At 39.4% G+C, this 23,890-nt stretch overlaps 1 protein-coding gene and 1 long non-coding RNA gene across 2 annotated transcripts; one reads left to right on the top strand and one right to left on the bottom strand.

The window, feature by feature from the left end:
• Positions 1-498: 498 nt before the first annotated feature.
• Positions 499-2,712, bottom strand: LOC138918542 (uncharacterized). The gene is made up of 2 exons (XR_011428020.1): positions 2,465-2,712; positions 499-2,259 (listed from the first exon to the last, which is right to left on the bottom strand). It is a non-coding gene; the product is annotated as an uncharacterized lncRNA (long non-coding RNA).
• On the top strand, positions 1,845-23,608 carry EDNRB (endothelin receptor type B). Its single transcript, NM_001081837.2, has 8 exons — positions 1,845-1,905; positions 2,712-3,249; positions 17,531-17,643; positions 17,779-17,983; positions 20,419-20,568; positions 20,969-21,102; positions 21,652-21,760; positions 23,253-23,608. The coding sequence occupies exons 2-8, from the start codon at positions 2,764-2,766 to the stop codon at positions 23,385-23,387; spliced, it is 1,332 nt and encodes a 443-aa protein (NP_001075306.2). The 5' UTR covers positions 1,845-1,905; positions 2,712-2,763; the 3' UTR covers positions 23,388-23,608.
• Positions 23,609-23,890: the final 282 nt, after the last annotated feature.

The raw sequence follows: 23,890 nt of genomic DNA, 5'->3' as shown, positions 1-23,890 counted from the left end.
TTACCCTAAAATTATTTGGCTTTGTTCTTGAACCCTATAACTAGAGTTCCTAAAATATAATTAAATAGCTTAAAATTGTAATTACCAAACCTATAAAAAGTAGTTCTTGAGCTCAGCTTGTGACAAGTGTTGTGATGGTACAGAAAGAACCTACCATTCTGCCCCTCTCCTGAAAAAGAAATTAATTCACATGAAATCAATAGTGACCCATAAAAGTCTCTATGTGATCAAGCTCTCAGTTGTGTTTAACAGTCTTAAAGTGCTATGCAAAAAGAGAAGAGAGAGATCTTGGTGAGGCTTAGAATAGACATCCAGGACTGGGTGCATGAAATATGAATGGAGGTGAAGATGGGAAAGTGAATGGAGAGGGAGAGAAAGTGGTCCCTCCGTTTATGAATGATGGGGAAAAGCACAGGTTCACAACTGAGCAAAATATTCATACTCCAAATGCACCTATATCATTCCTTATTCACATAACACTGTTACTTGGCTCAGCTATAAAGAAATTGAATGTTGACTTTGTTTTTATTTACCAAGACAGGGAAGACAAGTACGGTGATCAAAACATCCAGATTTGGCATTAGCACTCACAACACCATATTTCTCATTTCTGTAGCCTTACTCTTTACCCATGTTCTTTAGACCATATTTCACACATAGAGCTCACTTTTTTAAATAGAAATTGATTTTCTACTTTCACTTTCCCAGAAAGCATTGCATAGGAGCCAAAAATCCAAGATTCTTATCCCATCTATGACATTAACAAGCTGAGAAGCCAAGAATGAGCCACCTAGCCTCTAGGTGAATTGCTTGCATGGAGTGATTCCTCCTGGGTCTGACATTTCACAGATTCAACAGGGATTTAGTTGACTGGAGGAGAGCAGAGTAATATCCAACGTGCATCCCACAGTCTGACTTTCTGACTTCTGTTTCATACAACTTAGGGCAAAACTGTCAGTCACTATTATTTCTCTCTATCCCTTAAAAATTGAGTTCCAGAATGGATAGGAAGAATTTATTTTAATGCTCTGCCTGATAAACAAATATCATCTTGTATTTGAACAGTAGCTTTCTGATTATTTTCATGTCCCCTATAGGTATCAGGTCTCTCGACAGTATAAACATCCTTGAGATGGCCTGACAATAACTCTTCAAGACATAAGAGGAAGAGAGAATAGCCACTGCTAGAGAAACGAGGGAGAAATTTTAGTCCTCTCCGAGGGCAGTGAGCTAGGGCTTGAGAAGAAAGGATCGGATCCCGCTCCTCCGTGTTGGGGCGGATGTGGACTAGAAACCTAAGGCAAAAACAAAAACGGAGCAAAGAGCAGCGCCCCCAAACCAACCAGGTCTTAGATATCATAGCAGGATATTTACCAGAAAGAAAAGGCACAGTTGTCATTAAAAGTCCAGGTTAACACGTTTAACAGAGAGTCCTGTTCTAGTCTGGATTCCCCAGCGCGTCGCGGGGTGCGTGAAAAGTTGCCCTTGATTTAGGCTTGTCTTTTGAAGAACTTAGAACTATGACAAATAAACAGCTTCTCAGGATGCGTCTCTGGCGGAGGACTGCCCTCTCCAATGGGTAGCTCCTGCTGATGCTGTCCAGGCATCGCCCAAGGGGAGAGGTTGTGGCGCGGTCGCAAGGCGCGGGAGGAGTCTGGCTGTGATTGATGGGGAAGGGACGAATGAATAAAAGTACTTGTCTAGGGACAGCAAAGACCCCGAGCACGCTGTGGAGGCTACACTGTCTGGCATTCCCTCAGCGTTTCGTCAGAGCCAGACCCGCCTGCAGCTGACGGGAGGCGTGCTCTGCTCCAGGAGAAAACTGGAACCGAGCTGGGAGCCGAGCGCGTCCAGGGAAGAAAGTCCCCGCTCGTCGCTCTGCGCCTGGTGCGTCGGATCCGCGAGGTAAACATTCTGGCGTGGTGTTAAATTAATATCGGTGATTGAACCTTTTGCTGGGGCTTCGGCTTGGTCTACTAGTTTGAAGATACTTTTTAAAAAGTTAAGTAGAGAGAGCGAATTAGATGAGGTTGGAGTAAAGGAGAGCGCGTAAGTGTTTCAAGCCACTTGGAGGAGACAGAAGCTTCCGAGTAAAGGCTGATGCGCTCCCAAGTCGGACCGAGTTGAGAATTCTCAGATTTTCCGAGTCAGCCCGCGCACTCTTGCGGGCGCAGGGGGAACCAGAGGGCGGGCAGCCCAGGCGGAGCAGCTTTCACCCGCCGTGAGGAGTCTTGTTCAGACATCGGGTATCCGGGTTCCCTGTGGAGCAAAATGCAGAGATTGGCATATGCCCTTGGCCTCTAGGTGCCGTAATTCCCCGCGAGCCCACGCGTCCTTAGCCTAGCCAGAACGTACATGCTTCCTCCGGACACACCAAGGAGCTCAGAGCTTTGCCTTGGAGACCCATCCTTCCCTCCCTGGTACACCCCTTCCAGAATGCCCCGCCTCACCGCGAATCATTTACCCAGGGTTAGGGGTGGGGGAACGGAGGGAAGAAAAAACACGGAGAAAGCTGGTTCTAAAAGGACAGTTGACCGGCGCAGGCGGGTCACACGCGCCAGAGTTTCCCGCTGGCGCGCCAACTTGAGTTACTTTTGCGCGCTGATAGTAGTGGCGCAGCTGAGCTCTGCGCTCTGCGCTAGCGGTTTGCAGGGGCGTGGCTGGGGTAGCTGATCCAAGGGTCCTATCTTCCTTCCCTTGCGGATGTCCAGAGTCTGAAAGCTGCGGAGCGGCCACCTGACGCTCACTGGAGCAGGCAGCAGCATGCAGCCTCTGCCAACCCTGTGTGGACGCGTTCTGGTGGCGCTGATCCTTGCCTGCGGCGTGGCAGGGGTCCAGGGAGAAGAGAGGAGATTCCCGCCGGCCAGGGCCACTCCGCCACTTCTGGGGTCTGAAGAGATAATGACGCCCCCGACTAAGACCTCCTGGCCGACGGGGTCCAACGCCAGCGTGCCGCGGTCATCAGCACCTCCGCAAATGCCTAAAGCAGGGAGGACGGCGGGAGCCCAGCGACGCACCCTCCCTCCTCCCCCGTGCGAAAGAACCATCGAGATCAAGGAGACTTTCAAGTACATCAACACAGTAGTGTCCTGCCTAGTGTTCGTGCTGGGCATCATCGGAAACTCCACACTGCTGAGAATCATTTACAAGAACAAGTGCATGCGGAACGGCCCTAATATCTTGATCGCCAGCCTGGCTCTGGGAGACTTGCTGCACATCATCATTGACATCCCCATCAATGTCTACAAGGTAAAGAAAGTCTGCTAATATCTCGCCTGCGGGGGCCGGGTTAGGAAGGGGGAGATGGGCGAGCCTTTGCTGGGAGCTTACTCAAGAAGATCCTCCTAAAAGTCAGTAATCGCTGGAACCAAATTCTCTTCTGGTATTCCGTAGCCTTCTGTTATGCCTAGAACAAGTGTAGTCCCCAGACCAGCAGCATCAGCGTCACCTGGGAACTTGTTAGAAATGACATCTTATGGCCTCACCTTAGACCTACTGATTCAGAAACTCTGGGGTGGAGCAGAGTAGTTTGTATTTTAACAAGACCTCCATGTGATTATGATGAACTGTAAAGTTTGAGAACCATTGGTTCTGAAGTATCTAGTCCCTAAGTCCAGCTCACTGGGTACGTTCTTTCTACTCAAAAGTGTGGCCTAGGGGAGAGCCTGGCGGTGTGGTGGTGAAGTCCCTGCACTCTGCTTTGGCGGCCCCGGGTTCAGGGTTTGGATCCCAGGGGTGGACCTAGACACCAGTCGTCAAGCCATCCTGTGGCAGTGTCCCACATACAAAATAGAGGAAGACTGACACAGATGTGAGCTCAGGGCCAATCTTCCTCACCAAAAGAGTGTGGTCCATGGATTGGCAGGGTTGATATCACTTGACAGCCTGTTAGAGCTGCAAGTCCACCCTAGACTGACAAAATCAGAATCTGCATCTTTTTTTCTTCAAGATTGGCACCTGAGCTAACATCTGTTGCCAATCTTCTTCTTTTATTTCTTTCCCCCAAACTATGTAGAATATACATAGTTGTATATTCTAGTTGTAGGTCCTTCTAGTTCTGCTATGTGGGATGCTGCCTCAGCATGGCTTGATGAGCAGTACTAGGTCCGCGCTCAGAATCTCAATCTGCTAAGCCCTGGGCCACCAAAGTAACAGTGGCTCAGCCCTGGCCTAGGGGATGTTAGCTCAGGGCTAATCTTCCTTAAAAAAAAAAAAAAAAAAAGACACTGTGAATTTCTTATATGCAGGAACTTGCCTTAGTCACAGCAGGCAATGGGCAGAGTAGTAAATAAATTAAGTTGTATGAGTACTTCCTAACAATGATGACTACACTTCACAAACCTTTGGTAAGTCAGCATTTCCTCTTCCTGTTCGCAGTTGGATGATTTCCTAAACCCTAGTAGATGCTGTGTCTGCCCTTATCAATTCAAACAACATCTTTCCAGCTCCAACCTAACGACTCGGCCACAGACCGGCCCCAGAATCTGCACCTTAAGATGCCTAGGTGATTCATTTGTACACTAACCTTGGGAATCATTGTCTTGGAGGGCCCTGAAAGCATAAGGGCTAGAATAGGAATAGGTTTTTAGGAAGCAAATGACCTACAAGAAGGAGACCCAGACTGGTGAGTACACAACACAGTTCACTATTCTGAATGACTGCACTGCACCTGCTCTATATTGAATGCCTCCAGGGGGCCAAGCTCTGGAATAGATGTGTTACTTTCCTTTTCTCCTCCTTCCCACAACCCACGAGGAGATATTACTCTATTTTACAGATGATTTATAGGATGTTCAAGGTCTCACAATGAGAAAGAGATGGAGGTGGAAATCAGACCCAAATCTGTTAGGTTCCAATGTTTAAGTGGCACCTCGTTGATTACTTAGCGGACAAGATAAAGAGCACTCAATGTAGAGTGCCTAACAGTTTCAGCGGCTAACATTGTTGTCTGATTACCAGGGGCATCAGAGGAGATAGAAAGCTAAGGCAGGACATAAACCCCCACACTTTTTGACTCCAAATTGCTTTGGGACTCTGGACACATCCCAGCATCTCTGGGCCTCAGTTTCCTCAACTCTACAGTAACGCTGTTAGTGTCCACTGACTAAGGTTTTATGGTGTTAAGAAAAATAGCCAAAGTGAAAGAGCCAGAAAATTTAAAGGATACGCAAATATGTAAAACTCTGCTTGCGTATCATGCTCAGCAGTGGAAAGTCAAACATAAAAACAGAACTAAAGTGTAAGGGAATGGGAATGTGCTTTGGGGCTTTGCCTAAAGCTAATCCTGGGCTCAGTACTCAGGAAAAAATGGCTAGATTGGAAAAGGGTTGCCGGAGACACTTTGATCTTTGTGGCAGGAGAAGACACCATAAGGCATGCCTTTAAATTGCCTTTCATGAATCTCTTGGAAATCTTAATCCAAAGAGCCACACTTTAAGGGAATCCAAGAGATTTCTGAGGTTTACAGATAGGATTTGGATTAGGATCCAGGCCCTAGAAGGAAACACTCTCAGAAATGGGGGATAAATAGAAGAAATCCTAAAATCCTGCTAGGCAACCACTTCTTATGAACTCTGAGGGTTCGTAAGTCAGCCAGGAGCTGAAGTGCTGTATGGAAAGTGGGGTTGAGGACATTTTCCTTCGATGTGTTGCCTCCAGGCCAGATGTACATCAGCTCTTCCAGGACCATCATACTTTCTCTGTCTGGTCAAATTATTAAATTTGATAAGCCAGAGGATATCTGACTCCCAAGGGGCACCCAGCTTTTACTTTCATTTCAAAGTCCTTTATGATTTTCCTAAGAAGTTACATCCTTTTGCCTGAAGTCATTCAGTCTGTTAAAGCTGTTTTTACTTCTGAAACAAAATTATTACAAATGTGACCATCTAGTCATCTATATTGGTCATAAATGAATCCATCACATAGAATTAGGTCCCATCACTAGGTTTGCCATCAGTGAATCCTATGTAGTGGCCTTTGGTTTATTTTTATAGTATGCATAAATATGTGTCACTTGAGAGAGAACATAACAATAACGGCTACCGTTTATTATGCATTAGATACTTAGCTTATTTCATTAAATCAGTGCCGCAAACACTATGGAGGAGCTACTGTTATCACCCTTGTTTTATGGGGAAACTACCTGTTGAAGAGGCGAAGAAGTAACTTGCCCAATGTCACACCTCTAGAAAGTGATGAAACTAGGGCTTGAACCCAGGCCATCTGGCCCTAGAGCTATGATCTTCCCTGTCCCCCTGCACTGAGCGAGCTCGGGCACGGAATGCTCTTTTCCAACCTGGAGTATTCTTAGGACCTCATTTACTGCACTGGTTTATGTGACACGCTACCACACAGTAGGATACTTGGCAAGCACTTCTAGTTCTAATTTGAATCATCTGAAGATTTCTGTCTCCTGAAATCCCCTTCAGATGGTCTGTAGTATATAACATTGATACTATCACTGTTTGTTATTCTAAAGGCTTTATTTACCAAAACACCGAATACAGAACCAGTTGAAAGCCACTTATTCCCCTAAATAATTGTGACACCATGGAAGTAAGTTTGAAAAAGTGCATTTAGAATTTTAGAGTAGCCGGGCATTATACTTCACACAAAGTTATATAAGCGAATTATGAATGCCATTTAAATTTATCCTAAAGTGGGAGATTTGAATCTCTAAATCAGTGATTTCCGATTTTGTTTTTGTGGGGTATTACAATTTTCTTTGAGAATCCGGTTAATTATATATATTACATATTATCTGTAATTAATTTATTACAGGTAATTTACATATACATTATAATTAACATATATTATAATACACATATATACATATATATACACACACACACATTTACAATTTCTGGGGGTTCATAGAACCTCTCACTCCATCTATTGGAACACCCAGGAGCCCAGAAATGTCAATGTGAATCTATTACATTAATCTGGAGTTCAGTAAATCTGGAGTTTGACAAAGTTGACAAACCACAAAATGTCACAGATCTCGCTGGAAGCCATAGTCCTTGACACCACTGTAGAATGAGACGGGATTTCACAAGGAGGCACTGCGTGAGGGACTGAAACACCTTAGGAAACATGTCAGCTGTGCCTTGACTCCCTCAAGGAACTGGGTATTCAGAAACTTCTAGGAAGAGTCAATCTACTCACCAGGTCTCCTGTGCCAGGGAGGAAATCTTGTCTTGAAGGCTAGAGAGGTGTCATAAGACAGTCAGAAAACTGAAGCTGTTGAAGTACTGCAAATATTCAGTAAACTACTGAAAATAAAAGCCTTGTTTATCCTTCTCAAAAGTACATAGTAGGGCTGTTACATGCTACATTACATAAGACCATCCAGATGAAAAATGAAAAGGGACTGATTGCAATCCAAAAAGGGTATTTTAAAATATATATGTATTTATGTGTATACATATACATATATAAATATATTAAATGTTATAAGAATGTATAGATACATAGGTAGACAGGTAAATATCATTTGGCACAGTGGCTGGCACGAAGTAAGCAAATAAGTAAATGTTATTAGGGTGTGTGTGTGTGTGTATGAACATGAATGGAAATGTGTTTGAGTTTTCTTTTTTCAGTTTTTGCCATTATAAACATGACTACAAATAACATCTTTGTACATACGGCTTTGCACACGTGTGACTATATCTGAAGGGTAAATTCTAGACCTAGAATTACTGGATTGAAGGATATCTGCATTTGCAATTTTGATGGATATTGCCATATTGTGCCCCAAAGTTATTGTTGTACTCTTAGTTTGAATCACTATTTTATGTAACATGTCCACATAGATATACATGTATTAATGTCTATCTCTAATATATACAGGGGTCACCATGCCAATATTTACGTGGTTTATATCTGTACCTGACCCAAAAGCCAATGTTTAAGTATCTGATGTGAGGATGAATATCTCCTTATTCACAAGCTACTTATTGTGTCCTTCCTGTATAGACTAAAATGAGTGTGGTAATTTAGATGTGTGTGTGCCTGTGAGAGGCCATCTAACTACTAAGTTGTAGGAGCACCAATGTCAAAGCTATGTGGGAATCAAAAGAGATTCATGTACTTGTGGACGCTGTGAACGTTTTTATGTTCTTGGTTGGTTGGTTAGTTGGTTTGGCTTTGTTTGGTTTAGCAATGATATTTAACAAGCCTTGAGTGCACATTGGAGCTAAAATTTCTTTAACTTCTCAAGTAGTTAAAAATTCTTGAGTAAATAATGTTTTTAAATTATTTCTGGATTTTATTTAACAACTGCACTCTCTTTGTACTATGTTTACATAAATGAGTTGACAATTAATTCTCAAATATAGCTTCCCTTATGTTTAAGCAAACTGCATTTGAAAACAATCTGCTTATAAACTAGGACAGATATTGAAATGGACATTAGTTTAATAAAGATCTAAGTGTAATCGGATGTCGAGTAGTGATGGAGAGCTTTTTAAATTTAGGCCGTGAGCCGTTGGAGTGCCCTTAGATGGTTTTGCTGTTAAGACTTTGTAGGCGCTATTGGAGGCAAAGAGACTGCCTTCGTAGCTCTGAGAGGCGAAACTGCTGATCCTTAACATTTAACTAGTTAAGGTGGGGTGCATCTAACATTAAAATGCTGGCGTGTCAAAATGTGGAATTGCTTCACTGAACCCACAAATGAGTTTCGAGTAAAGTGACCTTGTCAGGTAATCAGACATTGTCTGTTTGTGACACACTCAAAACTATATTTCTGATCAAAATCACCTTTCTCATTATCTGATCTTAGACTACTTTTAGTACTTAACAAGTCTGTATTAATTAACTAGTTTCATCGTTAATAGTAAAAGTTAATGGAACAGCATTAAATTTAACTTTCGAAGTCATAATTTTGCAATCCTTAAATGGAAGTTTATGCGTACGCAGCAATTCAAGAAGTAGAGGTGTCATGGGGCAGGGAGTCTAATTTTTCCCAAGATAATAACGCTGTTCCCGTTTCCAGTTAAGTAACTAAGACATTTTAGTGATATTTTAGTCATATTTAGAGATTTTTTAGTAGCAGAAGAATTTTGAACCAGAACCAGAGCCTAGATACCTTTGAGATTCATTTATTTAAAGTCAAAAAAATTTTAAGGATCACCAATTAAGCACATTTAAAGTACTAGCTTTTACAAGAGTATTATTAAACAATAAGACAGGAAGCTTTGAATGACCTCAAATCAATTAACAAAGAAAGCCTAACTCCCCACACCCACCTAGCAGAGCACCTGTAACAGTCAATACCAGACAAGTGTTTATTGACGAAAGATGTTATATATAAGGTGTAAGGGCAGTGGGCTTTAGTAACTCATATTTTTGTAACTGTCCAGATGAAAAAGATGGGGGAAAGTTTGCTCCCCTTTCTGTATGAGGATATAGGTCATAACTGAATAACAGGTCAATAGCAGAATTCAAATAACCCAGAAACTCAAGACTTCATATTCCCAACTCACTGCTTCAAACATGGATTCCTGTGACAAGATGGTTGGCAAACTCTTGGCCTTGGACATTGAAAGTTTCCCTAGGTTAAGTCTATGGTACTTCTTGTGTTTGCCTTTGATCTGCCACTTGGTCACTCCATAAATCCAAGCATCTTAAAATGTCAAAGCAATGTTTACTTCAATATGGTGAGACTTATCTATCAAAAGTTTACATTTTTTCCTTTGCTCACTTTAAATGAATCTTTCAGGATTGAAGATATTTCCATAGCTTTACAAGAGGATAACAGCCAAGACCCTGGTGTTTCATGGCCAGCGAGCCATGGTCTTCATTTCACAAAGAAAACCATATAAGGTTATCTCTGTGTGGCTAATATGCTATAGTTGATTATTTTTAGAGAAACATGCCAAATGCTAATAAATGATTAAGTGCTTTACAGGGTGTTGACAGATAAAGCCTGAGCTGAAATAAGATTCAAGATGTAATTTATTAAGTGAAACATGCTCTTTCAGGACTTTGCAAAGTTAAGAAGAAGTTGGTTATGTTTGGGAGATAGCTGAGTGTGGTGAATTGTATACCTTAGCTGACAACTTCTCTAATTTTAGACTTCTTTTCTTTCTAAGGCTTTTATTGTAGAGACTCATTATTTCTCTTTCCATACAGACCCTATGGCAAAAATGTAAAGGAACAAGAAAATGGCCAAAATGTGATGGCAGAAGAGAGAGAGAAAGAGTCACTCTTGAGTCAGAAATGTATGAGCAAGTTGCCTTAAGCATTTCTCAAACTCTTCTCTGTCCCTGAGACTCACTGCCATACTCCTGCCTCCTGCCTGTTGTCCCCTCTCTACTTCTCTCCTCTTTAGCTTCACCATCGTTTCCAGAGAGGAGGAAAATTATTCTCCGGATGTTTACTCTGTACATTGTCTTCTTCCCCCTGACTCAGTGTTTTCAAATTATTTTAAAGGGCTTTTAGACTCCATAATAATCGAACATTTTCTGATAGTAGTTTACCAGTGTCCCATAGGATATTCTACAAATAGAATTAGGTTTCAGTAAGACATGAAATTACTTAATAAGGCTTGTTGAATTCATTAACTTTGAAAGTCTTTCTGAGCCATGAGGCTATCAGGTTATAATTCTTCAGTTTCTTCAGGTGTCATGGTGATCTTAGAAAGTCCATCTTAGATAAGTGACTCTAACAGTAGGCTAGGGTCGTAAATAGCATTTATTATTTCTCTTGGTTGAATCTTTTCAGAATATGTAATGTGTCAATGAAAGTTTTTAAGCACAAACTGTGGATATATTTTTTTTAGGTTCAGATTATAGGAGAGTAGCAATACATTTCTTTATAGGCCTATTACAGACTTAGAAGTAAATTTCACTGTAACACTGGTAGGGAAATATATTTAAGGTGAACTTAAATTTCTCCTAAGAAATATTTATTTTTCATCTCTTTCGTATCTCTTTGCTTCTCTTCGAGGTTTGTTTCAAAACCCTTACTTCATCTTCAGGGAGTCGTCGTTCTATTTTAGCGAGTCAAAGGAATCTTTCTAGAGCAGTGGGACACCCTCTGCTTTGTGGGTGTGCATGCACAGATTCCTAGAGATAGAGCTTCTGCGTTGCACAACTCTGGGGGGTGCTGTTCACATTGTGGTCTATTTAAATGGCACCGCTGGGGGATAAACTGACATTATTTCTGACCCACATATTTCTAACTCACATGGCCCAACTTTTAAGTGATTAAGTGCATTTTGATGGATGCAGGGTGGAACTTGTAATTGATATTTGTCCCCAAGGGCATGGGTACAATGTATGTCAAGAAAATATTTTCTATGCACTTGACCAGTGGCTTACTTTAAATTCTCTCTATACAGATGAGTAAAAAAAAAAAGGGAGATCTAACATGGAAATCCTTGAATAGGGGTGCCTTGTCTTATTAAAAACACTAGTTCAAAGGCAGAAAAGCTCTTATCTGCTACAGGAAACTGAGATAAAAACAGAAGAATACACCCTTTCCCAAAGTTGTGAAACACAAGCACTCCGTTATTTCCCTCTTTTGACTCTTGCTGTAAAAACGTTTCTATAATACCAGTCATTGGAAAGAAATATTCACAGTTCATCGCAAGATGAAGCAGATAGCAATCTGGCAAAGTAACCCTAGTTGTCATCTTTAATACTTTGCTCAACCACCCTCTTAAATGATAATCTCTTACAATGTCTCTATGCTTACTGCGTCCATCTCCACCAAATTTACAATCCTCTACTACTAAAACTCCTCACAGGATCTCATTACATAGTGAGAAACAGTAGGGTCTGCTTTATGTCAGTCATTTCGTTGACAGGTTTGAGTAGGAGAGAGAGGTGGGAGAAGAATTTTTGCTTTTCACCTTTTCCAGCCTGCTCAGGAGGCAAAACTCCAACAAGAGAACAGCCATCCCTCCTCATGCCTCAATCCCCGACGCCCTGGCTCTATGGGTCAAGAAGACCTGAGCATCTGGAAGTGGGGAGGACATGGACTAGACAATACAACAAATAAACACACAGTCATCTCATTTCTCTAAAGAATTCATTTCAAATATGAGAACTGAAAAGCTCATAAAAAAGTTTCGTCACATGATTTCTGCCTTATGATCAAATAATTCATTCATCCACTCATTCATCCACTGTTATTCAAGGCGCTTTAATGAGTGACCGTTGTGTGCCAGGCACTGTGCTAGGCATTAAAAATGTTGTAGAATATTCTGAAACAAATAAAGAGTTAAAGCTCAGTGTGTTCTCGCAATAAAAAAATAGGAGAAAAAATGGTATGTATGGTTAATGAGGCAATTGAACATTTGTTAATGCAAGACAGTTAACTTTGGCATTTCCTGACTTTATGAGGCTTGATTCCTTTGGGTATTAACAGTAGTGTGTATTAACAGGATTTTCTCCATTTAATTTCTCAAGAATGTAATTTTTAATTAAAAGAGAAATGAAAAATGTAAATCCCCCGGTTGGGGAAATTTTTGTAGGACTCACTTAACGATACCTTTAAAGAAAAGATATTTATTTCCTGTTCAGGCTCTTTATCCTTTTAGAAATTAACAAAAAAACCTATATGGTTCAAAAATAACTTTATCATGTAATGTAAAAACAGTTTCTTTGGATTCTGTTGCCTTTTCTTTTTCTCAAGCAGCTATCCTAACATAAAATTTTGAAATCATAGCCATACTTGAGGAGAGACCTTATAGGCAGTATGGTCATAACATTTTTCAATCTAGGGTTTATTTATTTGTGTTTATTCATACAAAAGAAATGTGCTAAGGAAGCAGCATGGCTTTAGAGGAATAGGGTCAGCACAAGCATAGGCTGCTATTTGTCAATTGGCCACCACCTTCTCGTAGGACCTAACAGTAACAAAAGCTCTTCGGTGAATGAGACTCACGGTGTGAAAAACAGTGTCAGTTATAGGAGTATTTTCTAACTGGCTACATCTGATAAATTGTAGGTAACATATATTCAAACTTAACTTTAAACAAGACCTGAAAATTTAATTCATGTGGCGGGGACCTGGAACCAATCTCGAACTCTAACATTCATTTTGCAATCAGAGAGTCTTGTTTGATTATGTGCTTGATTTGTCTTCAGCATTCAGATCTTGCTCATAAGTTATCTAATTTGATGGGGTAAAGTCCAAAGAAAACAACCAAACATAAAGAATAAGAATGTGTCATTGGTGGGGTTTAGAGTTGCTTCCTCTGGCAACAAAGAGAATCAATTTCCTCTACAAAGAGGAAAGTTATATTGTTGGACTTCAAATTATAGTTGTTGAAAGTCATTATTTTTGACAGCAAATAGTGAAGCAATTAATTTTCAGGAATCATAAAAATCTATAAGAACATTCTTTCACCGAATTTTAAAGATATCATCTTGGTTGAGAGTGATTTTTTTTTTTTTAACTTCACAGCTTTTCCCCCACCCAGGACTTTGTTTACCATTAAACAAGAGGTTGAAGTCTTTGCATTTAAATAAGCTCCAGGCACTAAACTGCCCAAAACTTTCTTAGTGGAGGCCATGAAGACAAAGATGAGCATCAGTTGTGGGCATGGTTTCTGTCACAGGATATCAGGCTTCTGGATGTCTCCGCAAAGCCTTCTGATCGGAGAGAGTCAGAGGTTGCCAAAATCATCCTTCTCACTACAAAATAATAGAAGTGGCAGTGGGCACTCCATCCCCCATTTTCTATGGCCTCTCAGGACGAGCAGCATTCGGGTCTGAATTGAAACTGTGAAATACTGAAGCTGATAAAGGTTAACACTCCCTTTTTTTGCAGTCTTTTTCCCTTTTGAAGGGTAGATTAGAAAACCGTAGTCTCTCATTACGTTTAGGTTTCTGACTATCTCTGTGTTACACTTGAAGAGAATCCCTAGAGTTTTCAGTTTGTGTTTCTCTATCCTCTGTGATAACTTGGGTCAGAGGTTGGGCTGCAGGCCTCCCAGTGGTATGAAGAGCAAGCATCCACTTTCTAGGCTGAGCCAAAGACAATAGAACCTCAAAACAGGGCCTGGTTTCACTGCAGAGCTCATTTTCATTGGCTGGACTTCTTTCCCTGCAGTGGCCTGGACACTCATTCATCCTGATTCATCTGATGGCTGTACCTGTGTGATACTAATATTTGCATGTTTGGAATTCGTTTGAGACAATAAAATACTTGAGACTATCCAAATTTTTGGACACGACATGAATAAAATAGCTAAGTGGTTAGAAGAAAATTTTACTCTACATCTAAATATTTTACCATTATTTGACACATAGCTATGGGCCTTAAAATGCTAATATTGATTTAATTCTAAACATTCTCTTTTCTAAGGTCAGCTTTTCTAAAGCACTATAGACTCTAGAATCAGACCACGTGGGTTCAAATGTGGATACACTACTTACTTAAGTGAGTGACCAAGGACAAGTATATCAGTTGTCTAACGACGAGCAGCAAATTACCCCAAAACTTAGTGGCTTGAAACAATCAACATTTATTATCTCACACTGTGACTGTGGGTTGGGTATTCAGGAGCAGCTTAGCTGGGTGGTTTTGGCTCCATCTCTCATGAGGGTGCAGTCAAGATATTGGCGGGGGCTGCAGTTATCTGAAGGCTTGCCTGGGGCTGCAGGATCCCCTCACTTCTACACCTGGCAAATTTGTGCTAGTCATTTCAGGAGGCCTCAGTTCCTTGCCATGTTGGCCTCTCAGTGGAGGTGCTGGAGTGTCCTCCTGACATGGCAGCTGCCCCCCCCCCAGAATCAGTGCCCAAGAGAGTGCAAGGAGGAAGCTCTAAAATGCCTTTGATGAACTAGTCTCAGATGTCACATATCATCACCGTCACCACATTCTACTTGTTAAAAGCAAATCGTTAAGTCCAAACGACATTCAAGGGGAGGAAAACGAGGCTTCACCTTTTGAAGGGAGGAGTAGCAAAGAATTTGTGGACATAGTTAGAACCAACATAGCAAGTCAATAAACTTCTAAGTGCCTCAATTTTCTTCTATAAAATGAGGATAATAGTAATACTACCTCCTAGGATTGCTTTTGGGATTCACTGATAGATGATGTGTAGAGTGCTTAGAATAGTGCATTTTAAGTGCCATATCAGTGTTAGTTTTGTTTTTTTTTTTTTGTTTTCCTAGTTCATCTAAGGACAACCAGAATGATTAGACAGAATATGGTCTGGATCATTTACACCAAGCTGGGCCTGGCAGAGTCCTTGTAACTGGTCTGGAAGCTTTTGCTCTCATATTTCTGAGGGTAATTGGCAGTTCTTTTGAAGCACTTTGAATTTGTAGCTGGTTCAGACCTTGGTACCCTGAGTCTTCCCCATTTCAATAAATGGCTCCACCATTCACATGATAAACCTCTTTGAGTTTCCTGACTCCTCAGTCAATCCTACATCCAACCCATCCACAAGTCCTGCTAGCTCTACCTTTAAAATATGTACGTCTATAACCCAGTCTCCTCAGCCCCATGGCACCACACGGCCCAGCCCACCATGAGCTCTCACGAAAGCTTCCCTTTTTGGCCACACAATATATTCTACATTGAGGAGCCAGAGTGATCTTTTTAAAAACATAAATAAGATCATGCCATATTCCTGTTCAAAAGCAATGAATTTCCTCAAAAAAACATTCAAACTCCTACCTCTACAACATCACATCCTAGACACTTGGCCTGGATCACTCCACTTCAGCCTTATCAGCCTTCTTAATGTCCCTTCAACTCATCAGGCTTATTTTGACCTCAGGGCCTTTGCACTTGCTCTTTCCTCTGCCTAAAACGCTCTTTGCTTGGCCTACTCTCTTATTCTAGTCAGGTCCTTACTCAAATGTTGCCTGTTCTGAGAGACCTTGCTGAGAAGCCTATCAAGACGGTACCCCAAATCCCACCATACTCTCCTAATATGATAATACAATGTTATCTGACAATTTTTCTAAAAAAATGAATTAGTTGACAACTTTCTTAAATTGTGAGATTTCATATAAAAATTTCAATTGGGGTCTAAAAACCAAGAGATTTTTGTATTTAGAGTCCCTTGGCAAAAATCACATCATGTTCATTAGCAGCTACTCCTTTTAGATGAGATTTACCCCAGACCCCAACACTCCCTATTATCTTCCCAACACCAATGACTTTCTTACACCTGGCCCCCTCCGTTCCTCTATGTTACCTGACTGGCTCTGTCGGCTTTCAGAACCCTGTAATAAGTATATTTGTGGTAAGTTTGCCAACATTTGTCCTACATGTTGGTGTAATTTTTCATGTCTAACTTAGAAATGAAATTGATCCCCTGTTGGAGCTCCAAGTCATATTGGTAATGAGATACACATTTCAGCCTTTGGTGCCATTCTAGTTATAGAACAATCGCCCAGCTTGACAGACTCTGGAAAGAACCTTCACTAGTGAAAGGACAGAAAGATTCAATTGTGTTTCAAAATAGTTTTCACTTTTGGAAGGTTACTTTTTAAAACATTTATAAAAAAACATAGATTTGAAATACTTTTCTTTTTTTTTCAAAACCTCATGAACATTCGATCCAGATGTTTACCTAAAGGGATTCATTAGCCAGTGTGGGGCACACCCAGTCATCTTAAGAAAGAAAACAACTGAGTTTAACAAGAGATGGCTGCATAGTCTGAAGTCAGACAGAAAGAAATACATGTATAATTGGGAATTGCAGAGGTCATATTCTGTCTTGTACTCTGAGAGTTCCGGAGAGCAAAAACTAAACAAACAAATAAGTAAATGTTACAATATATGCAATAGGAGTTGATAAGTGCTATAGATAAAACCAAAAGTGGAGTAGAGTAAGGGAGATTGGAGGCCTGGGTGGTTGCTGTACTAATAATGTGATCAGGGTAGGTCATGTGGAAAAGATGAGATTTGATCAAGGCCTGAAGGAGGTAAGGGAGTTAGCCGGGTGGATCTGTGGGGAAAGAGCCTTCAAGGATAAGGAAAGACCTGCAGTGAAGCCCTAAGGCAGGAGCGTGCCTGGTGTGTTCAAGGAGCAGTGTGCCTACTGTGGCGGAGTTACTGTCCAGTCAAGTAAGCTGACTACAGTGAAGAAAAAGTAGGCGAATGCCCACGCTGTTCTCCATGGGAGTGCCTAGTCTCTCTAGCTAAGGAACATTTATCATCTATTTTTAACTAACCCGTGTCTTGACGTGGCCGTGACCTGAGCATTTGAGACTCCATGACAGTATCAGAGACGTGTTCAGCACCGCACGTTCAGTGTTGTCAGGGGAAGTTAAGTGACGGGCCTCAGTTGGCCCCACGGTCGAGATCCTGACCCTGAGCTACTATAAACGCATAACGAATTCTCATGAACTGGCTGCATTTTCATTATTCTCAGCCCACTCTCTTGTTCCATATATCGAACACTGGTGCTTTTCAAAGGAGTAGTCCGTGAGGAAAAGAATAAGAACTGGAATTTGCTATCTTACCCTGTACGTTAATTACTCTCCACTAAGTAATGCAGTTGAGAGGGCGCCTCATGAAAGTCTCCCTAACAGAGCTTCATGTCTCCTCCATGCAGCTGCTGGCGGAGGACTGGCCCTTTGGAGTCGAGATGTGTAAGCTGGTGCCTTTCATACAGAAGGCCTCCGTGGGCATCACTGTGCTGAGTCTGTGTGCTCTAAGTATTGACAGGTAAGAGTGAATATTTAAGTGAAGTATATCCTGGACACTATACTAGTGATTGCTCTGTAACTTAGAAAATAAACTATATAATTCAATAAAACCAGGCTCTGCCAGCTTGGCAAACAATTCTATTTTGCTCTTCAGATATCGAGCTGTTGCTTCTTGGAGTCGAATTAAAGGAATCGGGGTTCCAAAATGGACAGCAGTAGAAATTGTTTTAATTTGGGTGGTCTCTGTGGTTCTGGCTGTCCCTGAAGCCGTGGGTTTTGATATGATTACCGCTGACTACAAAGGAAGTTATCTGCGAATCTGCCTGCTTCATCCCACTCAGAAAACAGCCTTCATGCAGGTAAGTTTTACTTTTTTTTTCCCTTTCCATCTTGCCTTATAAATATTTAGGTATTTTCCCCCTGATCGCCCCTTCTTGGGAAGGTATTGATTTATGACTGTCCTTGGCATAAATTAAAGTGTAAGTTCCAGGACTGCGGGGTTAATGGTGAGTAACAACCCAAGCTGCAGGAAGCCGGGTCACTACATCTCCAAGAAAATCCTGGTGTTCAGGGATGCAGATAACCCAAGTTCACAGGAGAGAATCTGTCTGAATTTACAGCTTTTCTACTCAAATCCCCACAAAGACTGACCACTACTACGTATTCTGCATAAGACAACACAGCAGCCTTGAGAGAGAATGGCTGCTTCAGCGAATGGTCAAGTAGAAGTGGCCCTGCTATGGCAGGATTCTGAGCAGCAAGCCTGTCCTCTCTGTAGAGGGAAGGCTGCCATTGCAAAGAACTTTTCATCTTGGCCATTTATTCAAGAACGTTGAATTAGGAGATAGCAAAAAGAAGGGCAGTGCTGGTCATCAGAGTACAGAGCCTTAGTGTAAAAGGATCTTCCCAACAGAATGGGTTAAGAGGAGTTAAAGCAAAGGGGGCTGGTCCAAGTGTCACCGATGATTATTTTCTATTTTATATGTAAAAAGACTGCATGATACTTTACGAATTGTGTATATCATGGTAATCAAAAGAATAAAGAGGGACATTAATGTGAACTGCATAAGTTACTTAAATTCTGCTCTGACACAGATTAATCTGGAGCAACAAGTTTTTTTAAAAAAATTTTAAATAGAGCAGAAAAACAATAAGAGAAAAGGCATGTCTTAAGCAGTTTTGATTTTTTTTAATTGATAGGTTAGATTTATACATTACTGAGCTAAATGATTAACATAGACCTTTTCATATCTGTTTTTCCCATAAAACAAACTTGTTAAAAAGTGAAAACTTCCCTTAAACACTAGGATGTCTTTACATATTCAGATGTGGTATTTCACACAAAGACCACCTTAAGGATAACTTGCTTATGTGAAGACAAAAATATTAGAATTTCCAAATATTTTGAATTTTGTCCAACTACTTACATTTTATGCATAATTATAGCACACTGCCCTAGAGAATTGAAATGCTTTTTTAGGAAAGTTTGTTTCATTTAATGTATTTAATTATTTGCTCAGTAGATGTGGCCTGAAAAATTCTATATAGTATTTATGAAATGGATTTTATTTAGAAGGTATTTATTTCTTGATGAATATGATTTTTAAATTTTTTTTATTGAAATATAACTGGCAGACAGTATTATAATAGTTTCAGGTGTACAACGTAGTGATTTGATATTTTTATACATTATGAAATGATCACCACACCAAGTCTAGTTACCATCCATCACCATACATTATTACTATATTATTGACTATATTCTTTATGCTGTACATTACATGCCCATGACTTATTTATTTTATAACTGGAAGTTTTTACCTCTCAATCCCCTTCTCTTATTTTGCCCATCCTCTCACGGTTCTCCCCTATGGCAATCACTCATTTGTTTTCTGTATCTATGAGTCTGTTTTTATTTGGTTATGTTTGTTAGTTCAATTTGTTTTGTTTTTTACATTCCATATTTAAGTGAAATCGTGCAGTATTTGTCTGACTCATTTCATTTAGCATAATACTCTCTAGTTCCATCTATGTTGTTGCAAATGGCAAGATTTCACTCCTGTTTATGGCTGAGTAGTATTCCATTGTTTATGTATATACCATATTTTCTTTATCCATTCATCTATTGATGAACACTTAGGTTGTTTGCATATATAGGCTATTGTAAATAATGCTGCAATGAACATAGGGGTAATATATATCTTTTTGAATCAGTGTTTTCATTTTCTTTGAATAAATACCCAGAAGTGGGATTGCTAGATGGTATGGTAGGTCTATTTTTAGTTTTTTGAGGAACCTCCATACTGTTTTCCATAGTAGCTGTACCAGTTTACATTCCCACCAACAATGCACAAGGGTTCCCTTTTCTTCACATCCTCACCAACACTTGTTGTTTCTTGTCTTTTTGGTAATAGCCGTTTTGACAGCTGTGAGGTGGTATCTCACTGTGGTTTTGATTTGCGTTTCCCTGATTAGTGATGTTGAATGTCTTTTTATGTGCCCATTGGCCATCTGTATGTCTTCTTTGGAAAATATGTATTCATGTCCTCTGCCCTCTTTTTAATCAGATTGTTTGTTTTTGTGATATTGAGTTTTATAAGTTCTTTATATATATTGGATATCAACTCCTTATTAGATATATTGTTTGCAAGTATTTTCTCCCAATCAGCAGGTTGCCTTTTTGTTTTGGGGATGCTTTCCTTTGTTATGCAAAAGCATTCTTAAAATTTAACATTTGGTATGTAAGATTTTCTTAAAGAGGAATATTAATCATAAAATTCTCTCTTCACCGTAGTTTTACAAGAATGCTAAGGATTGGTGGCTATTTAGTTTCTATTTCTGCTTGCCATTGGCCATCACTGCATTTTTTTATACCTTGATGACCTGTGAAATGTTGAGAAAGAAGAGTGGCATGCAAATTGCTTTAAATGATCACTTAAAGCAGGTAAGAAAATAGAAATATGTACTAAGGCATGATTACAATTATGGTTAGGAATAAGAAAATTATTGTGATGATAACAAACTAAAATAATTATATACCAAAGCATATTTCCCTTTCTTGCTTCTGGTATTTTTGAATATACACGGGATATTTTTTATATTATCTATCTAGAGATATTCTATATAACCTAAAAGGATCTAGAAAGAGCCATTACTTATTAAAATGAGTCTCTAGTTATTTTAGTTCTAATTCACATTAACTATTTAATTTGAAGCTCATTGTCCTGAATTTTTACAAATGCCACTGACTTTTTGTAAACAGTGTTAACTGTTCTGCTTAGCAAGGATAATGCCGTGATTATAACGAACCATTTATTCAGTGTCTGACTGTGGTTTTATTTCAGAGAAGGGAAGTGGCGAAAACAGTATTCTGCCTGGTCCTTGTCTTTGCCCTGTGCTGGCTTCCTCTTCACCTCAGCAGGATTTTGAAACACACTCTTTATGATCAGAATGATCCCCATAGATGTGAACTTTTGAGGTAAGAAAGGTAAAATAGAAATTGTATTGTAAATAATGCCATTCAGAAGTTTTTCCATTAACCCCTTTCATAGGCAGAAAGAGAGGGTATTACTTTTCTAATCCTTAAGGAGCAATTAAGATTCTCCTTTTTTTACTTTCGCTCCTATTTTAGACGAAGGAGTAAAGGGGACTTATAAGAACCCTGGAAATGGAGCGCCAGAGTTGTCAAAATGATGAGTCAATAGCATGATTGAAAACATCAGGTCTGATTCTTCTCTACACTTTGTAAATCCTTCTTTCAGCCAGCCTCAGCACTTCCAAATGAGATTTTATTTTAAAAGAGAGAACTGGGCAAGGGGGTGGAGGGTGGGCAACGACAGAGAATGAGAGAAAGAGAGAGCCAGGCAGAGAGGAAGAGAGAGAGGAATTATTATCAGCAAAGGCCAGTGAGAAAGTCAAAACTATTGTTATCAGTAATTTTTTTCTTCACAAAAACACAAAAGTCTGCAAAGAATACATGCTCAGAGCAGCATATTTTTCACAGACATGTTTTGGGCTTTTTTTACAGCTTTTTGTTGGTATTGGACTACATTGGCATCAACATGGCCTCCCTGAATTCCTGCATTAATCCAATAGCTCTGTATTTGGTGAGCAAAAGATTCAAAAACTGCTTTAAGGTAAGAGTTTTCCAAAATGAAAAGCTCCCTTTAATCTGGCACCAAATGTAACCCTTCCAAACTATTAATATTTCTATCCAGAGAGATCTAGTAAATTGTTTTACATTTTCCCTTGCATTACATCATGGATGATTTTTTAAAATATGACTTTTGCTCATAAATCACTATAGTTGATTTCTGCCTATAAATCTTAGTCAACCACTCCCTGCTGCCTCAACCAATCAGTTATAAACATAGAATTGTTAATAAAATTAATAAAAATTACATGCATTGATATCTGACAGATATCACATAATAAAATAAGAGCTAAAACATGAATTAAATACACTGTTTCTGTTTTTGGTGGATTTTGGACTATGCAGCACAATTTGGATTATAGTTAAGTTGGTCTCTTTTTCACATGGACATAAGAATAACAAGACAAGCAAAGAAATTTTATTCAAGTTCTACCTCTTCTTTTCCACCTTTGTAAAGCAGAGATGTGCTCCTTGATGTAGAATATGTGCAATTATTCTTCGTTCAATTGCTTGCCTTGTAATACCCATCCAACCACTCCTTCACTCCTTCAACAATTTAACATGAAATGAAATGTTCCCTCTCCTTATATGGGAGTGATCTATTTGTCCCTGGTAGTTCATTATTGGAAAGCCAAGAACTTAGCTTCCTTGTAAACTCTAAGGCAGTCTATAAAATTCTTTACCCACTCATAAACTCATAGATTTTAGAGCTGGAAGAGAACATCATCAAGATCAACTCCTTCATTTTACAGAACAGAAAACAGTGCACCTCCCATTTCATTTTCTTATGCATATAGATTCTCAGAAAACAGAATGAACAAAGTTTTGCATTTTAAAAAATCCAAGAAAAAAATTGGATAAATAAAGCTGAAACACTTTTATAGTTTATAATCTCATTGTATAACAATACTGAAAAGGAACATGAGAATAACATGTGGCTGAAAAAAATGGCAATGTAATGTTAAACTCATTGACATGGAAAGGTGTTTATGACACTGTCAAGTGAGAAAAAGCAGTCTATGGAGTAGTATGTATAACAATTTTATTAAAATAAATTATACACATGCTTCCACAAACATGCACATATACAGTCATGTATATGTATGTGTGTGGTCATATTTCTATTTGCATATAAAAGGTCTTGAGTTATATATTTATCAAGTATTAAGAGTATTTCTTAAGTAATCAAGGGTAAATATCAAGAATTAAGAGTGACTTTCTCTTTTAATTTTAATTAAAAGGTGAAGTATTTTAATTATATACATTTTTTTCTTCTCTGTATTTTCTAGTTTAAAAAAATTGTCATATACTACTTGTGTAATTATATGTTTTTAAGGAGAAAAATAAGAGAGCGTGGAAAGAAAGTGGCCCAAGAATTCTGGATCATGCAAAGAAAGTCAGAACCCTAGAAAGTAGGAAGGGTCATGACAGTGTAACTGATGTAAACATATAAACGAGTTATTTGTTTTGTACAGTCGTGCTTATGCTGCTGGTGCCAATCATTTGAAGAAAAACAGTCCTTGGAAGACAAGCAGTCATGCTTAAAGTTCAAAGCTAATGATCACGGATATGACAACTTCCGTTCCAGTAATAAATACAGCTCATCTTGAATGAAGGAATATTCACTTAATCTCATCTTCTTTATTTTGGACAGAAGTCATTAAGACAGTGAGGCATTTGCCAAAACAAAACAACTGTGTGTTTGCACAAAATAATGTAAAAATGTAAGACTGATTATTTTCTTAACACTCACAGTTACATATGACATTTTATGAGCTGTTTACAGCACGAGAAGAAAAGCATCAAGAATTAAAAGCCTCATTGTGAAAGCACTTGATTGTTTTACAGTCAGCACTTCAATATAGCTCTTAATAACTTCCAGTATGTTCAGACACCACTTACAACTAAATTGAGCCCACTCAGAATTCCTATTAAAGAGATTTATTTTTTAAATTAATGTAAATCCAATACAAAAAAAGAAATGTGTCACTGTAAAACAGAATTTTTAAATGAAGGTTAAATTACTCAACTTAAAATTTTAAAAATTCTTTAAAAGAACTTTTTTATTCGTAGTATCACATCATTGGTTGAACTATAATTGGACACAAAATGT

The sequence above is a fragment of the Equus caballus genome, chromosome 17, assembly GCF_041296265.1.
Source record: "Equus caballus isolate H_3958 breed thoroughbred chromosome 17, TB-T2T, whole genome shotgun sequence".
NCBI lineage: Eukaryota > Metazoa > Chordata > Mammalia > Perissodactyla > Equidae > Equus > Equus caballus.
The sequence above is the reverse complement of the archived record's forward strand: the minus strand, read 5'-3'. Positions and strand labels throughout refer to the sequence as shown.